Source organism: Glossina fuscipes, unplaced genomic scaffold (assembly GCF_014805625.2).
Source record: "Glossina fuscipes isolate IAEA_lab_2018 unplaced genomic scaffold, Yale_Gfus_2 28, whole genome shotgun sequence".
NCBI lineage: Eukaryota > Metazoa > Arthropoda > Insecta > Diptera > Glossinidae > Glossina > Glossina fuscipes.
Genome location: NW_023998423.1, coordinates 5,002,429 through 5,022,685, shown reverse-complemented (window position 1 = coordinate 5,022,685; position 20,257 = coordinate 5,002,429). Strand labels below are relative to the sequence as shown.

General features: G+C 35.0%; 6 protein-coding genes across 8 annotated transcripts; 3 read left to right on the top strand and 3 right to left on the bottom strand.

Moving 5' to 3' along the window:
* Nucleotides 1-241: 241 nt before the first annotated feature.
* Nucleotides 242-5,063, top strand: LOC119636322 (E3 ubiquitin-protein ligase SH3RF1). Of its 2 annotated transcripts, XM_038031625.1 has the most exons (9): nucleotides 242-741; nucleotides 811-919; nucleotides 1,030-1,436; nucleotides 1,508-2,510; nucleotides 2,565-3,213; nucleotides 3,279-3,437; nucleotides 3,504-3,757; nucleotides 3,793-3,848; nucleotides 3,944-4,035. In XM_038031625.1, the coding sequence occupies exons 1-8, from the start codon at nucleotides 628-630 to the stop codon at nucleotides 3,843-3,845; spliced, it is 2,748 nt and encodes a 915-aa protein (XP_037887553.1). In that variant the 5' UTR covers nucleotides 242-627; the 3' UTR covers nucleotides 3,846-3,848; nucleotides 3,944-4,035. The 2 variants fall into 2 exon arrangements, with proteins under 2 accessions (XP_037887553.1, XP_037887552.1); XM_038031624.1 differs by having other exon boundaries at nucleotides 244-741; nucleotides 3,504-3,848; nucleotides 3,944-5,063.
* Nucleotides 5,064-8,918: 3,855 nt separating this feature from the next.
* LOC119636654 lies at nucleotides 8,919-9,368 on the bottom strand. Its single transcript, XM_038032153.1, has 2 exons — nucleotides 9,160-9,368; nucleotides 8,919-9,096 (listed from the first exon to the last, which is right to left on the bottom strand). The coding sequence occupies exons 1-2, from the start codon at nucleotides 9,256-9,258 to the stop codon at nucleotides 8,959-8,961; spliced, it is 237 nt and encodes a 78-aa protein (XP_037888081.1). The 5' UTR covers nucleotides 9,259-9,368; the 3' UTR covers nucleotides 8,919-8,958.
* Nucleotides 9,369-10,025: 657 nt separating this feature from the next.
* LOC119636428 (ras-related protein Rab-4B) lies at nucleotides 10,026-11,595 on the top strand. Its single transcript, XM_038031758.1, has 4 exons — nucleotides 10,026-10,171; nucleotides 10,242-10,322; nucleotides 10,915-11,247; nucleotides 11,314-11,595. The coding sequence occupies exons 1-4, from the start codon at nucleotides 10,156-10,158 to the stop codon at nucleotides 11,526-11,528; spliced, it is 645 nt and encodes a 214-aa protein (XP_037887686.1). The 5' UTR covers nucleotides 10,026-10,155; the 3' UTR covers nucleotides 11,529-11,595.
* A 97-nt stretch (nucleotides 11,596-11,692) lies between these two features.
* Nucleotides 11,693-12,507, bottom strand: LOC119636429 (cytochrome b-c1 complex subunit 10). The gene is made up of 2 exons (XM_038031759.1): nucleotides 12,337-12,507; nucleotides 11,693-12,165 (listed from the first exon to the last, which is right to left on the bottom strand). Exons 1-2 carry the CDS (start codon nucleotides 12,381-12,383, stop codon nucleotides 12,045-12,047), a joined length of 168 nt encoding a protein of 55 aa, XP_037887687.1. The 5' UTR covers nucleotides 12,384-12,507; the 3' UTR covers nucleotides 11,693-12,044.
* Nucleotides 12,508-12,770: 263 nt separating this feature from the next.
* Nucleotides 12,771-13,812, top strand: LOC119636523 (ATP synthase subunit s, mitochondrial). Of its 2 annotated transcripts, XM_038031917.1 has the most exons (3): nucleotides 12,771-12,943; nucleotides 12,994-13,669; nucleotides 13,721-13,812. In XM_038031917.1, exon 2 carries the CDS (start codon nucleotides 13,014-13,016, stop codon nucleotides 13,638-13,640), a length of 627 nt encoding a protein of 208 aa, XP_037887845.1. In that variant the 5' UTR covers nucleotides 12,771-12,943; nucleotides 12,994-13,013; the 3' UTR covers nucleotides 13,641-13,669; nucleotides 13,721-13,812. The 2 variants fall into 2 exon arrangements, with proteins under 2 accessions (XP_037887845.1, XP_037887844.1); XM_038031916.1 differs by having other exon boundaries at nucleotides 12,771-13,669.
* LOC119636522 (WD repeat-containing protein 19) lies at nucleotides 13,693-20,218 on the bottom strand. The gene is made up of 12 exons (XM_038031915.1): nucleotides 20,046-20,218; nucleotides 19,713-19,976; nucleotides 19,151-19,609; nucleotides 18,849-19,092; nucleotides 18,405-18,770; nucleotides 18,194-18,343; nucleotides 17,699-18,125; nucleotides 17,356-17,638; nucleotides 16,307-16,481; nucleotides 15,156-16,239; nucleotides 14,124-14,493; nucleotides 13,693-14,054 (listed from the first exon to the last, which is right to left on the bottom strand). Exons 1-12 carry the CDS (start codon nucleotides 20,216-20,218, stop codon nucleotides 13,949-13,951), a joined length of 4,101 nt encoding a protein of 1,366 aa, XP_037887843.1. The 3' UTR covers nucleotides 13,693-13,948.
* Between the last annotated feature and the right edge of the window lie 39 nt (nucleotides 20,219-20,257).

The following is a 20,257-nucleotide window of genomic DNA, read 5'->3' as shown; positions in this document are numbered from 1 at the left end:
GACAAGGAACAAAGTATGAAACTTGTTTTCTTCCCTTTAGTAACCAATGAATTCCATATAAATTAAAGTGCATTCAGTCACACGTGTAAACAGCTTTTTATAGAAAAGAAATTTCAAGTGTTTATGGTATGAAATTGAACATACTGACTTTTAAAAAAAAAAAAAAAACAAGACCATATACTATTTACAAGTTTATGGAGAAGAGATATTTCCGTAAAAAGCTAGTGCAAGCAAGCAGCAGTAAATCGTAAAATATTGTTCAGTTTTATAAAAAAAACTACGCATAGTCGCTGAAATGGTTTAGTTGAAATTATAAGAATAAAAGGAAAGCAATAACACTTGTTCAAATTGAAAAAGCCACTGTTGGAATTTCACAAGATTCATTTACGAAAGAACGAGACAGTTATCATTATTTAAAATAAACATTAATGTGTTTGTCCTATGCTTATATACGTGTGCATGCAGTTTGCAGTTTGCGGAACTGTTAATTCTTTCTTATAATTGCGACCCTTTCTGCATCTAGCTAGAAAGGAATGTTGCTTCATAAAAAAAAAGAATGCTAATGGCATTTTGAAGCAAACCGTGTAAAATATATATTTTTAATACATATCGATTCCTGTAAAAGAAATGGATGAAAACACTTTAAATGATTTATTGGAATGTTCAGTGTGCTTGGAACGTTTGGATACATCTTCAAAAGTATTACCTTGTCAGCACACGTTCTGCCGAAAATGCTTAGAAGTAAGTGGAGGAAAATTTAAATATTAATGATGTCTTGTTATGGAACTTTATATCTTTTCCAACTTAAAGGTAATTCATGCTAGCCATCAGGAATTAAGGTGTCCGGAATGTCGTGTGTTAGTAGAAACTAAAATTGATGACTTACCACCCAATGTTTTGCTAATGAGAATACTAGAAGGTTTGTAAATCTAATAGAAATTTTGAAGGAATTTATCATATACATCTTAGCCACGTTGAAATAAAAGTGATCAAGGGCGGATGATTTTTTAAAATTATTATATTATTTAGGTATGAAAAATACAGCCGCTTGTAGACAACAGACAAATGGCACCAGCAATGGAGTAAATGCTACAACAAAGACAACAGATCAAGAAATTAGGCGTAAACAGCAGCAGATGCTGGAATTTCAAGAGCAGCTGAAAAAGCAACAGAATCAAAACAATTTAAAGCAACAAGCTTCTAATTGTAATCAAAATCAATCAACACATCAGCCGTCAGTTTTGCATTCTAATGTTTCAAAGCGACGTCTTGCTGTGCCACATGCTTATGCTTTGCATGATTATAAGTCAAAAGTGGCCTGGGATCTAAATTTTAAAAAAGGTGATATTATTTTCTTGAAACGACGAATCGATAGTAACTGGTATGTGGGTCAAGTTCAGGGTGTGGATGGTGTTTTTCCCATTAATTTTGTTCAGGTAACTCTTGCATTACATTTTCATTTATTAAAATACTTATTTACATGTATATATATGTTAACCTATTTCAGATCGTAGTTCCATTGCCTTTGCCACAATGTGTGGCACTGTATGATTTTAAAATGGGTCCAAATGAGGAAGAAGGCTGTTTGACCTTCGAAAAAGGTACCATTATACAAGTTATCCGGCGAGTTGACCATAACTGGGCTGAGGGTAGAATTGGTAATTCCATAGGTATATTTCCTATTGCCTTCGTGGAGTTAAGTGCTTTGGCGAAACAACAACTGGATAATGTACAAATTTCGCACCAATTGGCATCATTAAGACAATCACAACAAACTGAACCGAATGAAGTAATGAATGAATTAAGACCGCTGCCAGCTGTCCCGTTTATAGATCCTACTACAGAGAACAATAATAGTGATTCAACCACAACGTCATCGTCATCGAATTCGTCCGTTTCAGTGCCATCATCCTCGTCAACAAATTCATCTAATACTACTAGTCCTGTAGCAACCACTAATAACTCCCGGATTACTGACACTAACATTCACTCTTTGCCTGACAGCTGTCAACCCTTGCTGCCGAACACATCTCAGCAGCACAGTGTCGCCACTGCTTGTGCTAGTTACAATGACACAGCAAATAATACGTCTGTGAGTTTACGAAACACCGATATGGCGCATAAGAGACATTCCTTGAACGCACTACTCAACGTTGGAACTACAAACTTAAGTATTTCCCAAGTCAACCGTCATTCGGCTGAAATACTAAGCGTTCCCACAACATTGGAGGACACTACGGCGAATTTAACGTTAGCTTGTTCTGTCACCGAGATGGAACAACAAGGCACACAGCAGCCACAAAATGTAGTGGATCAGCCGCAAAATATTGTGGGTTTGCCACCATATCAACACCAAGATCTGATGACGTCATCAGCGCACACTCAAACTCGTCATAACGTCTTAAAAACGACGTCTGTTCAACAAAATATTCCTTCAATCTTGCCATGGAGTTATCTTGCATTGTATCCTTACAAACCCCTTAAAAATGATGAATTGGAGTTAAAAAAAGGTAAGTAACACGACTCCGAACATACATGCATATTGATGATGCCTTCGTTTTTAGGATGTGTCTATATAGTTACCGAAAGATGTCTTGATGGTTGGTTTAAGGGGAAAAATTGGAAAGGCATTAGTGGTGTGTTTCCCGGCAATTATGTTATACCGTTAAAGGTCAGAGATCAACAGCAATTGATGCATGGCTGGAAATTTGGGCCACCAGCTTCTGCAACTAACGCTATCAATCAAAATAATTCGTCAATGGCGCAGTTAGGTACTGCAACGCAACAACAGCTCGCAACAAGTTGTAGAAGCTCTATGCGCCATGATTTAGAAAGTCTTCAGGCACGCGTAACAGTGTCAAATTCTCATCAAACTTTGCCGCCCGATTTACCATTAAGATATTTAACACTGAGCCCAAAGGATCAAACGGTCAGCAATATAAAGGAACACAAAGAGGAAAAAACCATAAAACAAAAGAACGTGACTACTGGTTGCATATCTACATCAAACTCGTCGTCTTCAGCGTCTACGACAACGACGGGACTTAAGAAATTTTTAACCCACATCAAGACTAGATCAAAATCTCCAAGTGCAAGCGCTTCTACAGCTCAAAAACAAAAGCAAAAGGCGCAATCCACAACAAGTCCAGCTGCTACGATGGTTTTAAAACAAAAAAATGCACAAAACAATACCTTAACTGCCGTCCACGTGCGGTAATTTTTCTATTTAAAAAAAAAAATTATTTTTTTTGTACTTATGTACCTAATACTTGTTTTAGTTCTGGTTCGTGTCCGAGTCAGTTGTTGCAAAATCCTTCTGCCGACAGAGCCAATTCTCAACCCATGAACCAACAACAACCTCTTGCTTCTCAAGATTCTTCCAACAGCGCACAACGTTTAAAAGGCAACAATAAAAGCAGAGCAAATACATTAGCGAAGTAAACATAAAAATGCGATCAGCCGGTCCAGCAAAGAATTTACTCATAAGTTTTATTTTTTTGCAGGCCAACAATTGATTCAACTTTACGTTCGATTTATGCCAATCAGCTTCAACAACAATGGTCTGCGACTGCGGCTGCCTCATCTTCCCAATCAAATCTCGTTATGGTAAACAAATGTAATCAGCAACATCATCAACAATCCACCAACAACACAACCAACAATTTCAATAGCGACGGTGCCATACATCGTAAATCTCATTCATTGGACGCATCAAATATTCTACAAAGTATTACATTATCGCCGACCGCTGCTTCCAAACCCGGCGGTGATAATATCGCACAAAGTAACGTTAACGCAACATCGGCAGAAACTCTTGCTGCAACCACTCAAACCAATGCGGATGAAAGGTATGGTTTTGTTTTTTTTTGGTCGCTATCTTTACTCACGTTAAACCTGATTGAAAGAGGAATCTTAATGGTATCAGTTTTTTGATTTCTTGCAGTCGATTTCGTTGCGTGGTCTCATATCCGCCCAATAGTAATGTTGAACTGGAATTACATTTGGGTGACATTATCTTCGTAAGACGTAAACAAAAAAATGGCTGGTATATGGGCATAAATTCTCGTACTAAGAAAACTGGCTTGTTTCCTGCTTCCTTTGTCGAGCGCGACGTTATTTAAGACCACCACCCTGGAAATAGTATTAATTGTTAATTCAAGAGTCGACGTGACAGAGAAAGTTGTAAAAAGAAAATTGTATTTTAACATAGCCATTTCATGTCCAATTGCACAGAAAGGAATTTATTATCTTCCATTTATTGTTCTACAAAAAGAGAAAAAAACGCAACTATACGCCACTCCAAAGTACCAATTAATCTTACGACATTGGCAGATTTTCCAATTCGAAATCTTAATTGATTGAATTAAGCTGAGTATGCCCTAACAACCTAACCGAAAATATTTATTTATTTACGTAGGCAATATATCCGATCAGGTCAACGCATATTCTATAAATTCGGACCGTTGCAATTGCAAAGATTCTATTTAATCCTTAATTACTGGCGATTGTACTCCAGCGAAATGATCCGCGTAATACAGCTACAGGTTTAGCGAAAGATTAACTTCGGCTGGATGTTATCGATAACCTGGGAGTAATTATTATTATTCATCAGGGCGATTGACATTCGACGCATTAGAGCAAAACATATCTTTTTTTAGTTATCCATATTCTGTAAGTGCACATGAAGCGGCTGAGGTCCAAAGTAAATTTTGATTTCGCTTTTCCATGATTATATGATAGGCTTTCATAAACTTGGAAGCCTTAAAGAAAAATTAAAAATCAGTGACAGGAGAAAGCTCTTTCAATGGTATCGTCAGTTCGCGATGAATCCAATTCTTAGATAATCCTGGCGAATTCTATCTATAATATTATTGTTTTTTTTTTTTGAAGTTAGAATTAACGTTCATTTAGTTATTACGGAGCTGTTTATGGCACATCACGTCCGCCTTTAAATTTGATCAGCTTTCTAAACTAGACAACAAACGGATTGATTATACTCCACTAAATCGGCTCGGAGTTTTGTACCGGCCATTATGTTACAATATTAGAAGATATATATATATATATATATATATATATGTAAGCTTGATATCGGTTCGTTGTTGTTGTAAGTAAACAACTAATCTTTATGTATGAAATTTTACATGAATTTGTAGTTAATTTAACCTTTAACATTTTATGGGGGCGGTTCAATGATAATGTTAATGCAAAAAAAATTTCCAAATCATTTCTTGAAAGTTCAAAATTTTTATAAAACTTAATTAATAAGGTGTACTAAGTGCAAGTCAAACACATTGTCGTGCTTAATGCTTATCCTAGCTTAAAAAGAATTTTTCTACGTAGAGTGTAACCTAATTCTCTAAGAATAATATATTTTTTTATATTTAATTTAAAATTTTGTAAAATGAATTAATTATCTTTTATGTAAACAAAAATTTAATTTTATTTTATACTACGCAAGTAAATAAAATAATATAAAATTTATTGTTAAAAAGTATATCGAAACTCTCGTTAAGGAATGAATGCAACTTATTTTCCTAAAATAAAAAAAATAAAAATAAAAACAAATCTTTTAAATAGTGGCTAACGGGAGACCACTCAACGCATTCAAACAAATTTTGTACACTTTGAAAAATTTTTAAATAATTTTTTTAGGAAAAAAGTGGACCCATCGCATCTGTCACAAAACGTTTTATCAAAGCACTTTTTTGGCCATACCATCCCTCTGCTCCTGTTTCTCATATATCGTTTGGTTTGATCTTGGAAGCGTGTAGGAAGGCCATTCAGCACTTCCGTGGTCATGTCGGGGGCACGGTCATCGACCTGCAGTAACAATTCGCCTATTTCTGCCTGATACGAACGATAAGCTTAACGATGAGCTTAAACTGTCTGCAATATGATCCTTCGCGTTTTTTTGATGAGGCTCACAAAGTTGACGGATTTCGTTTATAGTTATATCCACTGTATTCTGTTGAATGTCAATGCCGCGACATATATTACGCATTGCCAAAAGACGGCGATCTAAACGATCTAAAGCTCTAAGCATTACTTGAGTGTCACCAACGGCTATATCACACTCGACGCGATCCTGGAGTAAAGTTAAATAAAAAGATTTAAAAATATATTAGGATCCTTCAAAGCGTGCAATGAATTTCAAATTTCCACTGAAGGTTCGTAATAACATTTTCAAGTATGGAAGTGAGAACAACGGAAGGAGCACATAAGCAACATAGAAACTTTTCACTAGATTCGAATTCTGAATCGATTTAAGCATTACGGTTTGTCGGTGTGTGCATTGCCAGTGGTAAAGATTGTCCTGGCTAAAGAATTGGACAAACATTCAAAGTTCTTTCACTTCAGTCGGTTATGAAAAATGAACCAAATCGATTAAAAGACACGCCCACAGCACAGAGCACATAGCTGCTTTAGCGTTTTTTGCTCTTAACCTGTTAATAATACCAGAAAACGATAGTTTCACTGAAAATATTGAAAACATCGGCTACCATTCTTTATCTTTATACCAGGTCTCAATCAATTTCGATGCAGGGTATACTAAGTTTGTAAAATGTATACAATGTCGAGAAAGGTTTCAGAGTGGCTCATTCTTTATTATAACGATTAGATCTGGACCCGCCAAAGCTAGCCTGTCCGTTTGTCCGTCTTGTTTGGTTGTGTTCAATCTACAGGCTGTTCAAGTGTTTATAAGTTCCAACTACAAATTCCAACTTTTGAGACATTTCGAGGAATTTGGTTCAAGGACGTTATTGAAAATAGTGCGGAACTCTTCTTCGATCACCCCCCATATAATTTCCTATTTTGAAAACTCGTCATATGAAAGAAAAATTGCAATTTTCAATATTCCTCAGCGAAGTTGGCTGAATAGTCATATTTCGACATTTCAAAATGGTTGTGGAAACCTTGAAGCGGACGGTGCAAGTTTTTGAACCTCATTCTATATAATCGTTCCTATGAAAATTGTTAAAAAATTAGTTCGTTATAATAACAATAATTTTGGCATATAAACTAACCTTATGGAATTTGTACCTTTTTTAGACCACACTCCATATAAAGATTTTGATGAAAATTAAATGATATTTTATTGTGAAAAGTGGTTCAAAAAAGTAATTTGATATAGAACAGTCCATATCAATGTTGAATTAAGCAAGCCTGTTTCTTAGAGTGATTCACAAGGTGCTTTTCAATCGCATCCTCCTTAAATTCGATGCCAACTTCCAGCAAAAATATAATGGCGAAGATTATCATTTAGAATTTTACTTCCCGCGTTATTGATACAGCACCACGCCGTCTTACAAGCGATTAAGAATTTAGGCGAACAATTCTTGTTTCCATCCGGAGCACGGACGCGTGGATGCCGACAATTGAATATACGGGTAGATGATGAGGAAAACCTCTTGTTAGGCAGTTATGGCACAATTGCACACTGAACTCCATACAGAAAAAAGCCATAGCAAATATACTACGAGGAGAAGTTTACAACATGCCATGCCCCCCCTTTATATATAGGTGAGACTGGGTAAATTCAACCGCAGCCGCATATAATTTTCTTACTTGTTTTTGTCTAATTGTGACGATATTTTGTGTAAAAACTGAGTGTATTTTGCTTGTATTATGCGTACATTTTCTTGACAACACCATATTTCAGAAATTTCTAGGTACGCAGTGCTTACATATACTTAGTACTCATAATTTCTGATTACAATGTGGTCCTTTTATTCATATTTAGAAAAAGAATCAGAGTCAATTTAGATGCATTACGATTTTCTTTTCATATGCATCGCAGAAAAGTTACCACTGGTTCCTATCATATTTTTAAATCATTATTTCAAGATGGTGTTGCGGGTTGAGTTTTTTTTATACCCACCACTGGTAGAGGTTTACTCGTCTAGTTTTTCTTCAAAAATAAGTTTCAGAGACCCTATAAAGTATATATAGTCTTGGTCGACGTGAAATTCTAATTTGATTAAACTACGTCCGTTCGTCTGTGCGCCTGTGTGTTATTTGTTGCTGGCATTCTCTTGGTCGCAAAAATGGGGATATCGACTTCAAATTTGACAGAAACGTTGGAATCTTTTGCCCGAAAGTTGGCATTCGAAGGCTGAAATTTTCCACCTTACGAATTTTCCAGTGCATTACGCAACACTCTACTATAAGAAAAAATCGGCCTTGCCCACATAATGTTACAATTACGATTACATATTATTTTTTTTCACTTTTTTGTGCTTTTATGCGAACAAGACGGAATGTTGAAAACTATTTTGTACATTCCTCAAATGAAGATTTATTATCTGCCTAAAAATGGATTAATTCTGAAATGAATACGGTAGACACCGCTGTTAATTTTTGCGAGACTCAGCCACGCGTATATTATTTTCTTATCTGCTTGACTTTTTAATCAGTTATACATATTTGTCAAACTCTGAACTCAAAAGAATCATGAAAAGAATCATTAGTGTGTAGTTAACATTCTAAAAACCTAGTATCAATAAAAAATATAGAATAAATAAATAAAGATTTAATTGCTTTGTTGTATTTACTTCGACCATATATAAAGAGTTCACAATTGCAAATATTATGCATATTTATACATTTATTTCTCCATACATAAACAAGCTTACGATTTATTTATAAACGGCTTTCTTGAAAACGGATCTCAAAAAATACGATCAAAGTCGATATTTGATATTGTCTATAATTTGCAAAATAAGCATTAAAATTGACTGAAAACGTTTTTGTATTTGATTTATATGATTATTAAATTTAATGATCACCAAATGCTTTCTAATAGATAATACTTTTTATTTGATTATACATATTAAATGATTGACGATAAGTGTTACATTACAACTATATATTAATATAGTAATTAATTAGTTTTTTGCTTATATATTAAATGATTGACGATAAGTGTCACATTACAACTATATATTAATATAGTAATTAATTAGTTTTTTGCTTACAAGTCCAAGTCTCGTCTACGCAAGGTTTTTGTAGTTTTTTATCTGGAAAATTTTGGTAACAATTTACGGGATCTTGAGCGGTGAATTCCGTGCATGTTTTACGACTTATCCGAAAGTTCTGTAAAATTGAATATAAAATAAACTAAATTCGGAATATCATGCGTCGTCTTTTGCATCTTACCTTAAAATCTCCCACTATTAATGACCACAAAAATATGAATACAAGTGGTACCAAATTGAAAGCAATTATAATTTCGAAAAGACCATAGGATACATTCATATTTTAATATTTTTTGACTTTCTTTATACAAAAGAATATTAAATTTAATATGACACCCTTGGAATTGTTTACTTTTGAAAATAAGCACTGATGGCACTGACGGTCTTAGACGGTCTTGCGGATTAATATGACTTGAATAACAGCTGACGCAATTATTGATGTTTATTATTATTGCGAAATATCTGAAATGACAGAGTTTCCAAACATTTCTGTTTTTTCTTATTTAATAAATAACGTCGTTCCATAGAAAACACAGAAAATCTTAAGCTAATGATAAGAACAGAAATTAAAGATATTTGAAAATGTATCGTAGTCTTACTTACGCGTTCTGAAATTTGAATGTAAAATATATGCTATGAAAAAATAACGTCTATATTATCAAGAAATGCACACTTCATCTTATTCTTGAAAAGCTTCCCTCGGTAAAATTTAATTTTTGGTCTATTCCACATTATCAATATATATATATATATTCGCTCCAAGTGTTTAAAAAAGTGTGAGACATATCTTTAGTGGCCTGACGAAATTTAATTTCTTTGTTGTTGAGGTTTTTGACCCTACTGTTTATTTTCTTAATATGTTTTTCCAGTGTTGCCGATTTGATTGCAGGACTTTTTAGTTAAAAAATTTTTTAATTTTCCTCTTTCGTTTTATTGTAAATAATGAAGGAACGAGAGAGAGAGAGGGCAGAACACACAAATGAGATAAAAAAATAACATTTAGTCATTTTGGTGGCAAAAGTAACAAAAGAAAAACTCTATCAAATATACGAGAGTGAACATTATTTTTATAAAAAAAAAGAAAAGTGAAAAATCCATTAAGCTAAGAAAATTTTTACCACGACAGTAGCTCATTAACACAACTAACTGTTCTTAAAGAAAATTTAATATAAACAAAATGTCAGAAACATACGGTAATCGATGAAGTTTCAAAAAAATTTTCACAATTTTTCACAAAAATTGTTTTGTTTTACGCATTTACAGATTATTTATTCAAGTTTTTAATAATTGGCAGCGCTGGTAGTGGCAAAAGTTGTTTGTTGCATCATTTCATTGAAAACAAATGTAAGTTTATATGCACTAATTATCACTTGGTCGTCTAATGTGACAATAATTATATATGCGAATATATATATGTATATTTATACGGATTGTGTATGCTGCGAAGAAAGTTGCGTATCGCAAAGATATAAAGTGTAGCCGAATTTAAATGCATTAGAAAATATCCAAAATCTCTTACGGCCATGTAAAAGAAACCATAACATTGTAAGCAAAGAGAAAATGGATAATAGAAACATTTGAATTTTTTACACTAGCTGTAAGTAAGAATGGTTCGCCTTAAAGCAATTGCATATCCCATTTATGACAATCGCAAAATATCACTGTGGACGTGTCAGTCGTCCAATTACTATAAATTTATCGTTTTTTTTTGTCTGTGATTACCAATTAAAAATAAAAGCTGCAGGGTTGAGGCTTTTATTACTTTACCAGCATCAGTTTCTGGCTTTATTCGTGTAGTCTGTGTAACTGATAATTAAGTTTCTACTGTTTCCCGAAATTGCATATCGAAGATCACCTTTTTGCCTCTTCTGTCTTGAAAATAATAAGAATGAAAAAATAAAGTATTTGCTTATCCTGAATTTATTCATCATTTTAGTTAAAGATGATAGTTCTCATACAATTGGGGTGGAATTTGGTTCACGCATCGTAAATGTTGGTGGGAAATCGGTGAAATTACAAATATGGGACACCGCTGGACAAGAAAGATTTCGTTCGGTAACGCGTTCATATTATCGAGGGGCAGCGGGAGCTTTGTTGGTATACGATACGACGTCACGAGATTCATTCAACGCATTGAACAATTGGTTAAATGATGCCCGCACCTTAGCCAGCCCTAATATTGTCATATTATTAGTGGGCAATAAGAAAGATTTGGAAGAGGCAAGAGACGTGACATTTCTGGAAGCCAGCACTTTTGCTCAAGAAAATGGTTTGTGCGCAAGCATTCATGTTCTTGTAGGTGGAAAGTTTTTAAATTTCACAATATTTTATCTAGAGCTTATATTTTTGGAAGCAAGTGCAAAGACCGGCGAAAATGTTGAAGAAGCCTTTTTAAAATGCTCGAAAACCATTTTGGCAAAAATCGAAACTGGCGAATTGGATCCAGAACGTATAGGTAGCGGTATTCAATATGGCGGAGCAGCTTTGCGAAATTTGCAGCAAACAAGACAACGAAGCGTTAATAAGCCTGACTGTGCCTGTGGGCTATAAATTGTTCGGATCATGCATTCATTTTGTTCATATTTGTAAACCGTAACCTAGTTGTATTTAATTATTTAGAAATTAAAAATTATCGAATTGTAGTCGCTATAAAAAATTGTTGTTCATGTTAAAGTCCGCAACGTTATCAATGTCTTAATTTAAACAACTTTGAATTTCAAAATATCTTCATTCCATTTCTTGAATTTTTTTATTGTATATTCTTGGACTTAAATTCTAAACAATGAAAAACCAACCAAAAAGCGAAATATAAAATAATTTTCTTATATTTTAGCATCCGTTGTAATTAGAGGCAAAGAGCAGTTTGCTTTACGTGCTTCTTTTTTATTAAGGGAAATATATTTGAATTTGAAACACAGGATCTTCAAAAAGATCAGATCATTTTTTAACCTGTTAAGAAACTGGGCAGTCCTTTTATTCTTAGCGTTTCCAACTTCCTTTAGATATTAACAGTCGCTTTTCTCCCTCGAAAGAAGATATAGAAAATATATTTTGTTGTGCATACATTTATTCAGGTTTATCAAATTTGGAACCATAGAAGGGCACGTATTGCAGGACTACCTTCCAGTCTGTAAAATAGAGCAACGTTAGAAATCCCGCACCTCCAAAACCAACGGCTGATGACGCGCTGAAACAATCAAAACAGGAATATACTTTTAAGACTTTTACAGATGGAAAAGTTCCGTAGCATTGTAACGTTATCGAAAATTTTACGTAGATTATGCAATGTGTTTCTTACGCATATCGTTATTGACGCTTTGTTTTTTGTTAAACGATTCTTTAAAAATTCAAGACTTACAAAGAGGTCGCAATTTCTGCGTGCTTTTTTCCGAAAGGCAGTTTCATTTTTCCAATCTATTAATAAAATTTCTAACTGACACTTAACCGAATTATTGATTTAACTTCTTTGAAATAATATGTACAAATTTTAACCTATACTTAAATTTCACTAGAACATATGTCTTATGCTGTCAAAGATTTGACAATAGCAGCAGTATTTGCGCAAATTATACTGTAAAAAAAGGCTGTATTTTACTTATGAATTTGGAAAAAAAAAACACTTATGTGTCAACAATTTACAATTTACGCGTTACTCGTTACTAATTCATACCAAATTAATTATAATAATTCTACAATAACATAATATTAATAATTATTTTTATTAATTAATAAGCTAAAGTAGTTAACTAAGTGAGTTAAAAATAAAACTTGGAGAAACGTCTGTAACTTCTCGCTTTTGAACTATCAAATCCAAAATTGTTAATTGGAATGTATCACCAAGAAAATTTCTCAGTAATAATTAAAACGGCAACCATGTACGCAATTAACTCCAACTATGAAAACTGTGCTATCATAATTGCGCTAAGAGTAAAACAGCTGCTTACTTCAATTAATTAATAATAATAGTAAGACTGCATTTTTTCGTTAAAAATTTTCTAAATTCTAAATTATACAGAGTGAAATCGGGAATTGGGGATGACTGTTCTACGTCATGTTTACCAATGTATGTACAAAATACCAGGAAGTATAAACGCCCATTTAGTTAGTACATGTACTGCGCGCCTAAGCAATGAACTTAAACGTTCCGTATGGGGTTTCGTAGCAATTGCTTTCAATCGAGTAGATATGGACCGATTGATGAAAGTCGGACCCAATCGCTTATGTGCCGAATGGCTACTAAAGAACGGCGGAGCCATACGTACTAAAGGGAATCCCGATATTTTGCTTAAGAATTATAATTTATTGCCGCCCGAAAGCGACAAATTTCTTATCAAAGTAGCAGACGCAACCGGATCGTCGATCATGAAAATTGGATTACAGCATTTCAACGGATGTAAACATATTGACACAGTCATAATTCATAGTTGCCGACATTTGGAAGAAGATGGTCTCAATGATATTGTTTATTTAACTCAGTCTCTAAAAGTGCTGCAAGTGTCCGATTGTGGTAACATTAACGATCAAGGTTTAATGGTGATTGGAAAGTTGAAAAACTTGGAACTGCTTAAAATCTATCATATGCCCGCTGTAAAAAATATGGAAAATGTTAAAAATCAATTGCAAGAAATGTTACCAAATTGCATTATGGACATAAAGAAATAATTTTTAAAAATTTGCAGCAAGTTGCAAAGGTATTTTTATAAACGTTTTATAAATTGATTTAATTTAATTTTTTTTTATAGATGACTTAATTGAAAGAAAGTTGGCTTTCAAACTTATGTCTATGACAAGTTAAGATAGGATTAAAGTATCTCAATGAAGCTAAGGAAATTAGATAGACAATAAAATTGATTTTCCTACATTTAAATATGCCTTAAAATTAAAAATAGTATTTGGTTTAGAATTGCAATTGAGTGACATTTGTCTAAAAAAAAAAAAATAAATAAATAAATAAAAATAATATACAATAACTACGATGAAGCCAAAATATAAGGACGTATATCTTCGACATCCAGTAAACTTTCGGGATTAACTTGCTCGCCGCACATCGGGCATTCGTTAAGTTCAGATAGTATTCTAAGAAAAAAAAAAAGGACAACTTTCGTAAAAACACGTTTTGAATGTGAAGAAGAATCTGAAACTTACTTTTCCATTTCGGCCCGAAAGCAAGGGAAATCACAGGCAGGACATGAAGTCATATGTTGCTTTATAATGTGTTGGCCGGTAGCGATGCAAATTGGCAGAGTTGTCTTGCAGCTGAAACAGGTAACTTCCATATTGGGTAAATTTGTATCGCATATAGGACATTCCATTGTCTCATCATCGATTTCATCGCGAAAATTTTTAATACCTTTTGGAGCTTTACGTACGATAGATTCAATTTTTTTCGCATAGCGGTCATCCAGATTATTACGATACTCAGGCCGCATAAGTGTAGAGGCGTACATGAAGGCTGACTTTTTTAAACCGGAACGATGACATTCAATAACCGTAGACGTCAATATCGGTATCACATCTTTAACGATAAAGTTTTTTTTTTTTTTAAGGTAATTACAAATTGCTGTCTAATAGACAATACGGTTTTTATCTTTATGTTAAATTAATGCATAGCTCTTCAAAATGTTTGTAAAAATCTTCGGATGGCTATCTCTTACGCTTTTAATTTAGCTCCTGTCTCACTGGGAACGAAGACTAACTAAACTTAGAGGTTCTACTTGAGATTTGTTCTAAATTTTCTCAATTTATGAAAGGGTTATATGTGGGCCGTTCATTATGCGTATGAATGCCGGCTTTTAACTTTTTGCCAAAATTTTTACGACTGGGAGCATTTCAACAACAGACGACTGTCAGGTTGCCGGAGATGACTATGCTAGTGGAGAAGGCTTGTGCGTTAGGTTATTGAAACGTATTTGTTAGATTCGAAAACCAAAGGTTCAGAAATGTCAATCCCTCTAATAGAAAGAAGACTTTCAAATTTGTTCAGCTAATGTGAACAATTCTGAATCACGATCGCAACATTGATCGCAAATCTATAAACAGTGCATGTTGTCAAGCTTTTAAAACTTTTATTTTTAAGAGCTTTATGTAAAACGATAAACTTAGTTTGGAATTTCTCGAATTGCAGATACACGAATAAGTGAATTGATGAATTAAGCTTAAAAGAGTAGCAGCACTTACGTTCGGGGAATTGTGATACATTATTAGCCACTTGGACAAGCAATTTTGCAGCCAGCAAATGATTTCCCAACTTAATGTGGATGCGTACCAGCGTGTAGCGGTGCAAGAGAATGAGATTGTGCCTCATTTCGGATGTTACCGCCAAATTATTGCGCCGCAATTCTTGATACATAGAAAATAATAGATCGCGTGCAATTTTATAGTTGCCCGTCAATTGTTCTTGATTTGCTATAATTACAGCCGTTTTTGCCGCATCCTTATAGTGCCGCCTAGCCATATACAATCGGAATAAATAACGCGGATCTTTCGGTGAACCATCCACTTCGCCTAAAAGAAACTCTATTAGCTGAGTTGCCAAATTTTCATTGTTGGACGTGGCAACGCAGTCTATAGCCGTCGATAAAGCCTGTGACTCTTCGTTATTAAAAGCACTTGCCTTCAATAAAAATCTCAAAGCTTTCGTAAACTCTCTGGCCAAGAAATAATATTTGCCTGCCAGCAAAGTATATTTTTCACTTTCAAAATACTGAGCCAATGCTAGATAATCACTTGATTTGGCATTTTGATAACGTTCCAACAGTTCGCCATGGAGTTTTAATTTGTTATGGCGTTGAGCCAGAGCGAAAGCTTCTTCTACACAACCGCAAAGCACAAGAATGTGCAGAGCCTGGTCTATATCTCCGATTTTTTGATAGAACTTCGCCAGTAACTGGGCGCTTTCCACAGAACGAGACTCCAGAACGATTTCGGATGCCGTATGAGGATCACATAAATTGTCCAAGTAAATACGCACACAAGCATCCAAGTCACCAGCGATACGATAGCTATCGATAGCTTCTTGAAATCGCCCATCAGATTCTTTGGCTTTCGCATAAGTGGCATGCAGCTTGGTACTTTTCACTTGAGGCAATATCTGATTCGCTTTATGCCACATCTTTAACGATATGTAAAGGCCACAAGCTTCGTCGTAATATTTACCGCGCTCATAAAGATTGGCTGCTTCCGTCAAATGACCGACAGTGACTAGCAATTCAGCACAGTCACAAAACAATTGTTCATCATTCAATTCAGTCGCATACTGAATCTAAAAGGTTTCAAAATGAAAAACACTTAAGCCGATATAGCAAAAAAAAAAAGGTATTAGTACTTACACCTCTTCGAAAATCGCCCGCACGTATTGACGTTCTTGCAATACCCATTTTGCACAAACGGACATGTTCCTCGTACTCTGGTGAAGAATTGAGTAGTTCTTGATATTCCATAGCGTCGAAGGAATCCTCTTTAAAACCTTTTTCGTAATGGTATAAAGCATCGGCATAGTTACCACTAAATAAAGACAAGAAAGTGAAAATTCTATGTATTCTATAATTTACATAATTTTTGTTAGTATTAGGAATACGAGTCAGAGATCCTTTAAAAAAAAATTATGCATTTTTGAAATTAGAATAAGAATCAGTGTTGTCTTAGATAAATTTTGCGTACATTTCTCCGAACTATTGTAGTATAAAATAAGTAAGAACATTATAGTCATACAAGGCGGACCATTAAATATTCTAGGCATTTATGTATGGGGAGTGGTCGAAAAATTGGATCGATCCGAGTCATTTTCAATTCGTTCTTGGACCAAAAGACGTCACTGTGCCAAATTTCATCAAAATCTCTCGACCTGTAGCTTGAATACAAATTTACTTGGATGAACGGACAGACAGGCTTAGATCAACTTAGATTATGATTCTGAATCGATCTGTACAATAAAAGACGGGTCTATTTTAAGCCCTTATGCGGCTTACATACGATCGCGTTAACTTAATATACCCTGTACCACAAGTGGTGTAGAGTAAAAATATTAGTTCGAATGGTATATTTTGATATCTTAAAATCGTTAATGGCGCTTTCATTCGGTCAGAGGGATATGTGAAAGCAGGTTATGACGAAGATTCGGAGCGGTGGCATCTAATTGACCACTGAAATTGGAATAAGACCTAGATCAAAGCTACTCCTTAATTCCGCTATAACATAAATGAGCAGCTCAATGCAAGTGACCCTAAATGGCAAACGGCTGCTGACAAGGCGAATTGCCCCAGCAGGCAAATAGAAGAGCAAACTGTTCATATTAAATCACATTCGGGTTATGGATAAAAAAATCGGAGGAATTGAGTTAAAAAATAGCTTTCGCCATTTTTGAAAGGGTCGAACTCACTTATATTCCAATTGTTGGGCGTATTCCCGTGATATGAAAGGCACCTGATCAGGTTCATTTTTGTAGGCAAGTATGAGCGCTTGCTCCCACTGTAAGAGATCGCGACATATATCTAAGGCATCTTTGGTATAAGAACCTTTTAAGAAAAATTCTTTGGCTTCTTCATATTTTTCTAATAATAAACAACAAAATCCGCTCAGCAAATTCACATCTTCCATATATCGTATATCCTCCAATGCGTTAACCATTGCCACATCACCTATTTTACGATAAGCTCTTAAAGCTTAAAATGAAAATAATTAATGAAATGAATAATTGGCTTGGAAGCGTTTTAGCATCTCACCATAAATTGGTTCCAAATCGGCTAATGCCTGTCGGCCGTATTCAAGCCAGGATCCTTTCAGATTAATTTTCTCACAAACTTTAAAAGCTTCATTGTATTTACGAATATTTAGAAAATTTTTAAGATTACACGTAGCACCGATACCAGCCAACACCAAATGGGTGGTTAATGATTGTACTGCATATTGACCGCCGTCAATGTATAGAACCATTTCACCGTCAAACAGCAACAAAGGCACTTGTGAAGCTTGCAATTTAGTTTCACCAGCTTTCAGTGTATATTTCCCCGTCACTGAGTAGCGTATAAAAACGTGCGTTGTTACCACTTTGCCTTCACAACTTATAAAGAGATTGGGTTGAGCCAAATCCCATAGACAAATATCACATTTCTTAGGAAAATCATTAACGATAACGCATTCTTCCAAGGCCTAAAATAATTTTGGCAAATGTAAAAATTTTGAAATTTTTTACATCACTAAAAGAGGCAGAAACTTACCGGTAAAAATACATAACCCTGCTCGTGATCGTCTATGAATATCAGTTTCGTACCTTCGTTATCAGCGAATAATTTCTTAATACCCATATTGTGACGATATGTTGTGCATATTTCCCATTTCTCCAAGGAGAAATAGATCAAGTGCCCTATCTGAATGATTTTATTAATTTAAAGGGAATTTAAAGGGAAAGCATTTGTATTCAGGACTTACATCTGTTGCGAATATCAGGTACTCTTGTGTTAATCCAAAACAAGTTATGATTGCATCATTTAAGGTGGGCAAAGCATTCGGAAAAGTTTGCATTAGTTTATCTTTAACGTTGGGATTATCCGTAACTATGGCTTGCAAAATTAATATAGGTGGGGAAAGCACAGCGCAGTAATCCGCATTCAATCGGATGTCTTGTATTGGATTAGAAAAATCGCGTTCGGTTAATAATTCCGGTTTGTCTCCTAGCATCTTTCCAAGATCATAAAACCATGCATGGCGATCTAATCCAGCCACCAAATGGTAAGGGCCTATAGCCAAGAAAGTGGGTTCATTTTCTAATCGCTGGCGATATGGAATGGGTTTTGGCTGTAAAAAAAAATAAAAAAAAAAAAAAATACAATAACATAAATATTTCACAGAATATTTATGCCAAATATGGTCTACCTTTTCCGGTGAGTAAGCATAAATTGCAACCTCAGCCAAGCTGCTCAGAATAGCAACTCTTGGAGCTGACACTGCATATAGTATTTGCAATTTTGTGACATAAATGTACACTGAGCCACTTGTAGTTGTCACTGCCAATAGTTGTCCGTCACCGGACCAATCTATCATTTGTACACCCGAATGATCTGGTATTGTTATAATTTTTTCCGTTTCATGCAAGTTAGTAATGGAATGAACTTTGATTCTATAAATTGAAAAAAAGTGAAGATTTTCATTACGGCTTAAAAGTATCTATAACTCACGTATTATCGCCACAAGACGCTACTATCTCCAGCATAGGACAATAAGCGAGACCGGTTAATAGTTCTTTATGATTCTTCACTTGCCATAATTCCTGGCCAATATCTTTAGGATGAGTGGAAATGGCTACAACATGTCCATTGGAAAAACCCAATAATATATAACCTTGACCAAACCATTTGTGCTGCAACAACGACCCATAACGGCTTTGGAATCCCAATTCGGTGGGAGATTCCGGTTCAGGCAGATAATATAAATATAAAGTGCGTTTACCGATTATCATACTAACGGCATTCTCACCTCCGAGCTGATCTTTATTATTCATTTCGGCAAAATACATATCGCTCGGCACATCGCGCAATTGCACGATGCGTACAGTATCGCCCTCTTCATTATTCAAAGAGAAAGTTTTGTCGTCCGACCCCAGAGCCAATAGATTTTGCGCGGACCAAGCACCGCAACTGATGCAAATATCACAAATTTATTTACGTAAAGAAAAATGTGAGCGTGTGTGTGTACATTTACGAATCAAATAATTGAATCAAATAGCTGAGTTTCACTGACCTGATGCGTTTAGAATGTTTGCCCAAAACTGGTATTCTTCTGCCCGAGCCATGGTTGTAAATTGCCAAATTGCCACGAGTAGTACCAACTGCCAGTAGCTTCTCCTGCTTAGACCAAAGTATGCAGGACAGAGGATCCTTGAGACCCGACTCTATCGTGCTTTGCTGTTGTGTTGCTACTTCCCACAACGTAATAAGGGGCGATGTGGCCGTAATAATACCTAATATGTCGCCATCATTATTCCAGGCAAAACCAGAGCAAAGGCTAATACATACAAAGAAAGAAGCTTTTTTTTTAGTGGATTTCTTTTGCTAAACTCATTACATATGGTACCTGGATAAAAGAATTCGTTCAATTAGTTCACCTTCACGGCTATATAAAGCTACTGTTCCATCGGAGCCGGTAGTGGCCAGTAAAGAACCGGTCTCTCCTTTTTGCCAAATAAAATATACGTCGCCTGTCCCGTGTGGTTCTTCATATTTGTAAAGAACCTTTTCAAAGGTCATTTCCGCCTAAAACTACTTTTCGAAATTATCCCTCTACAG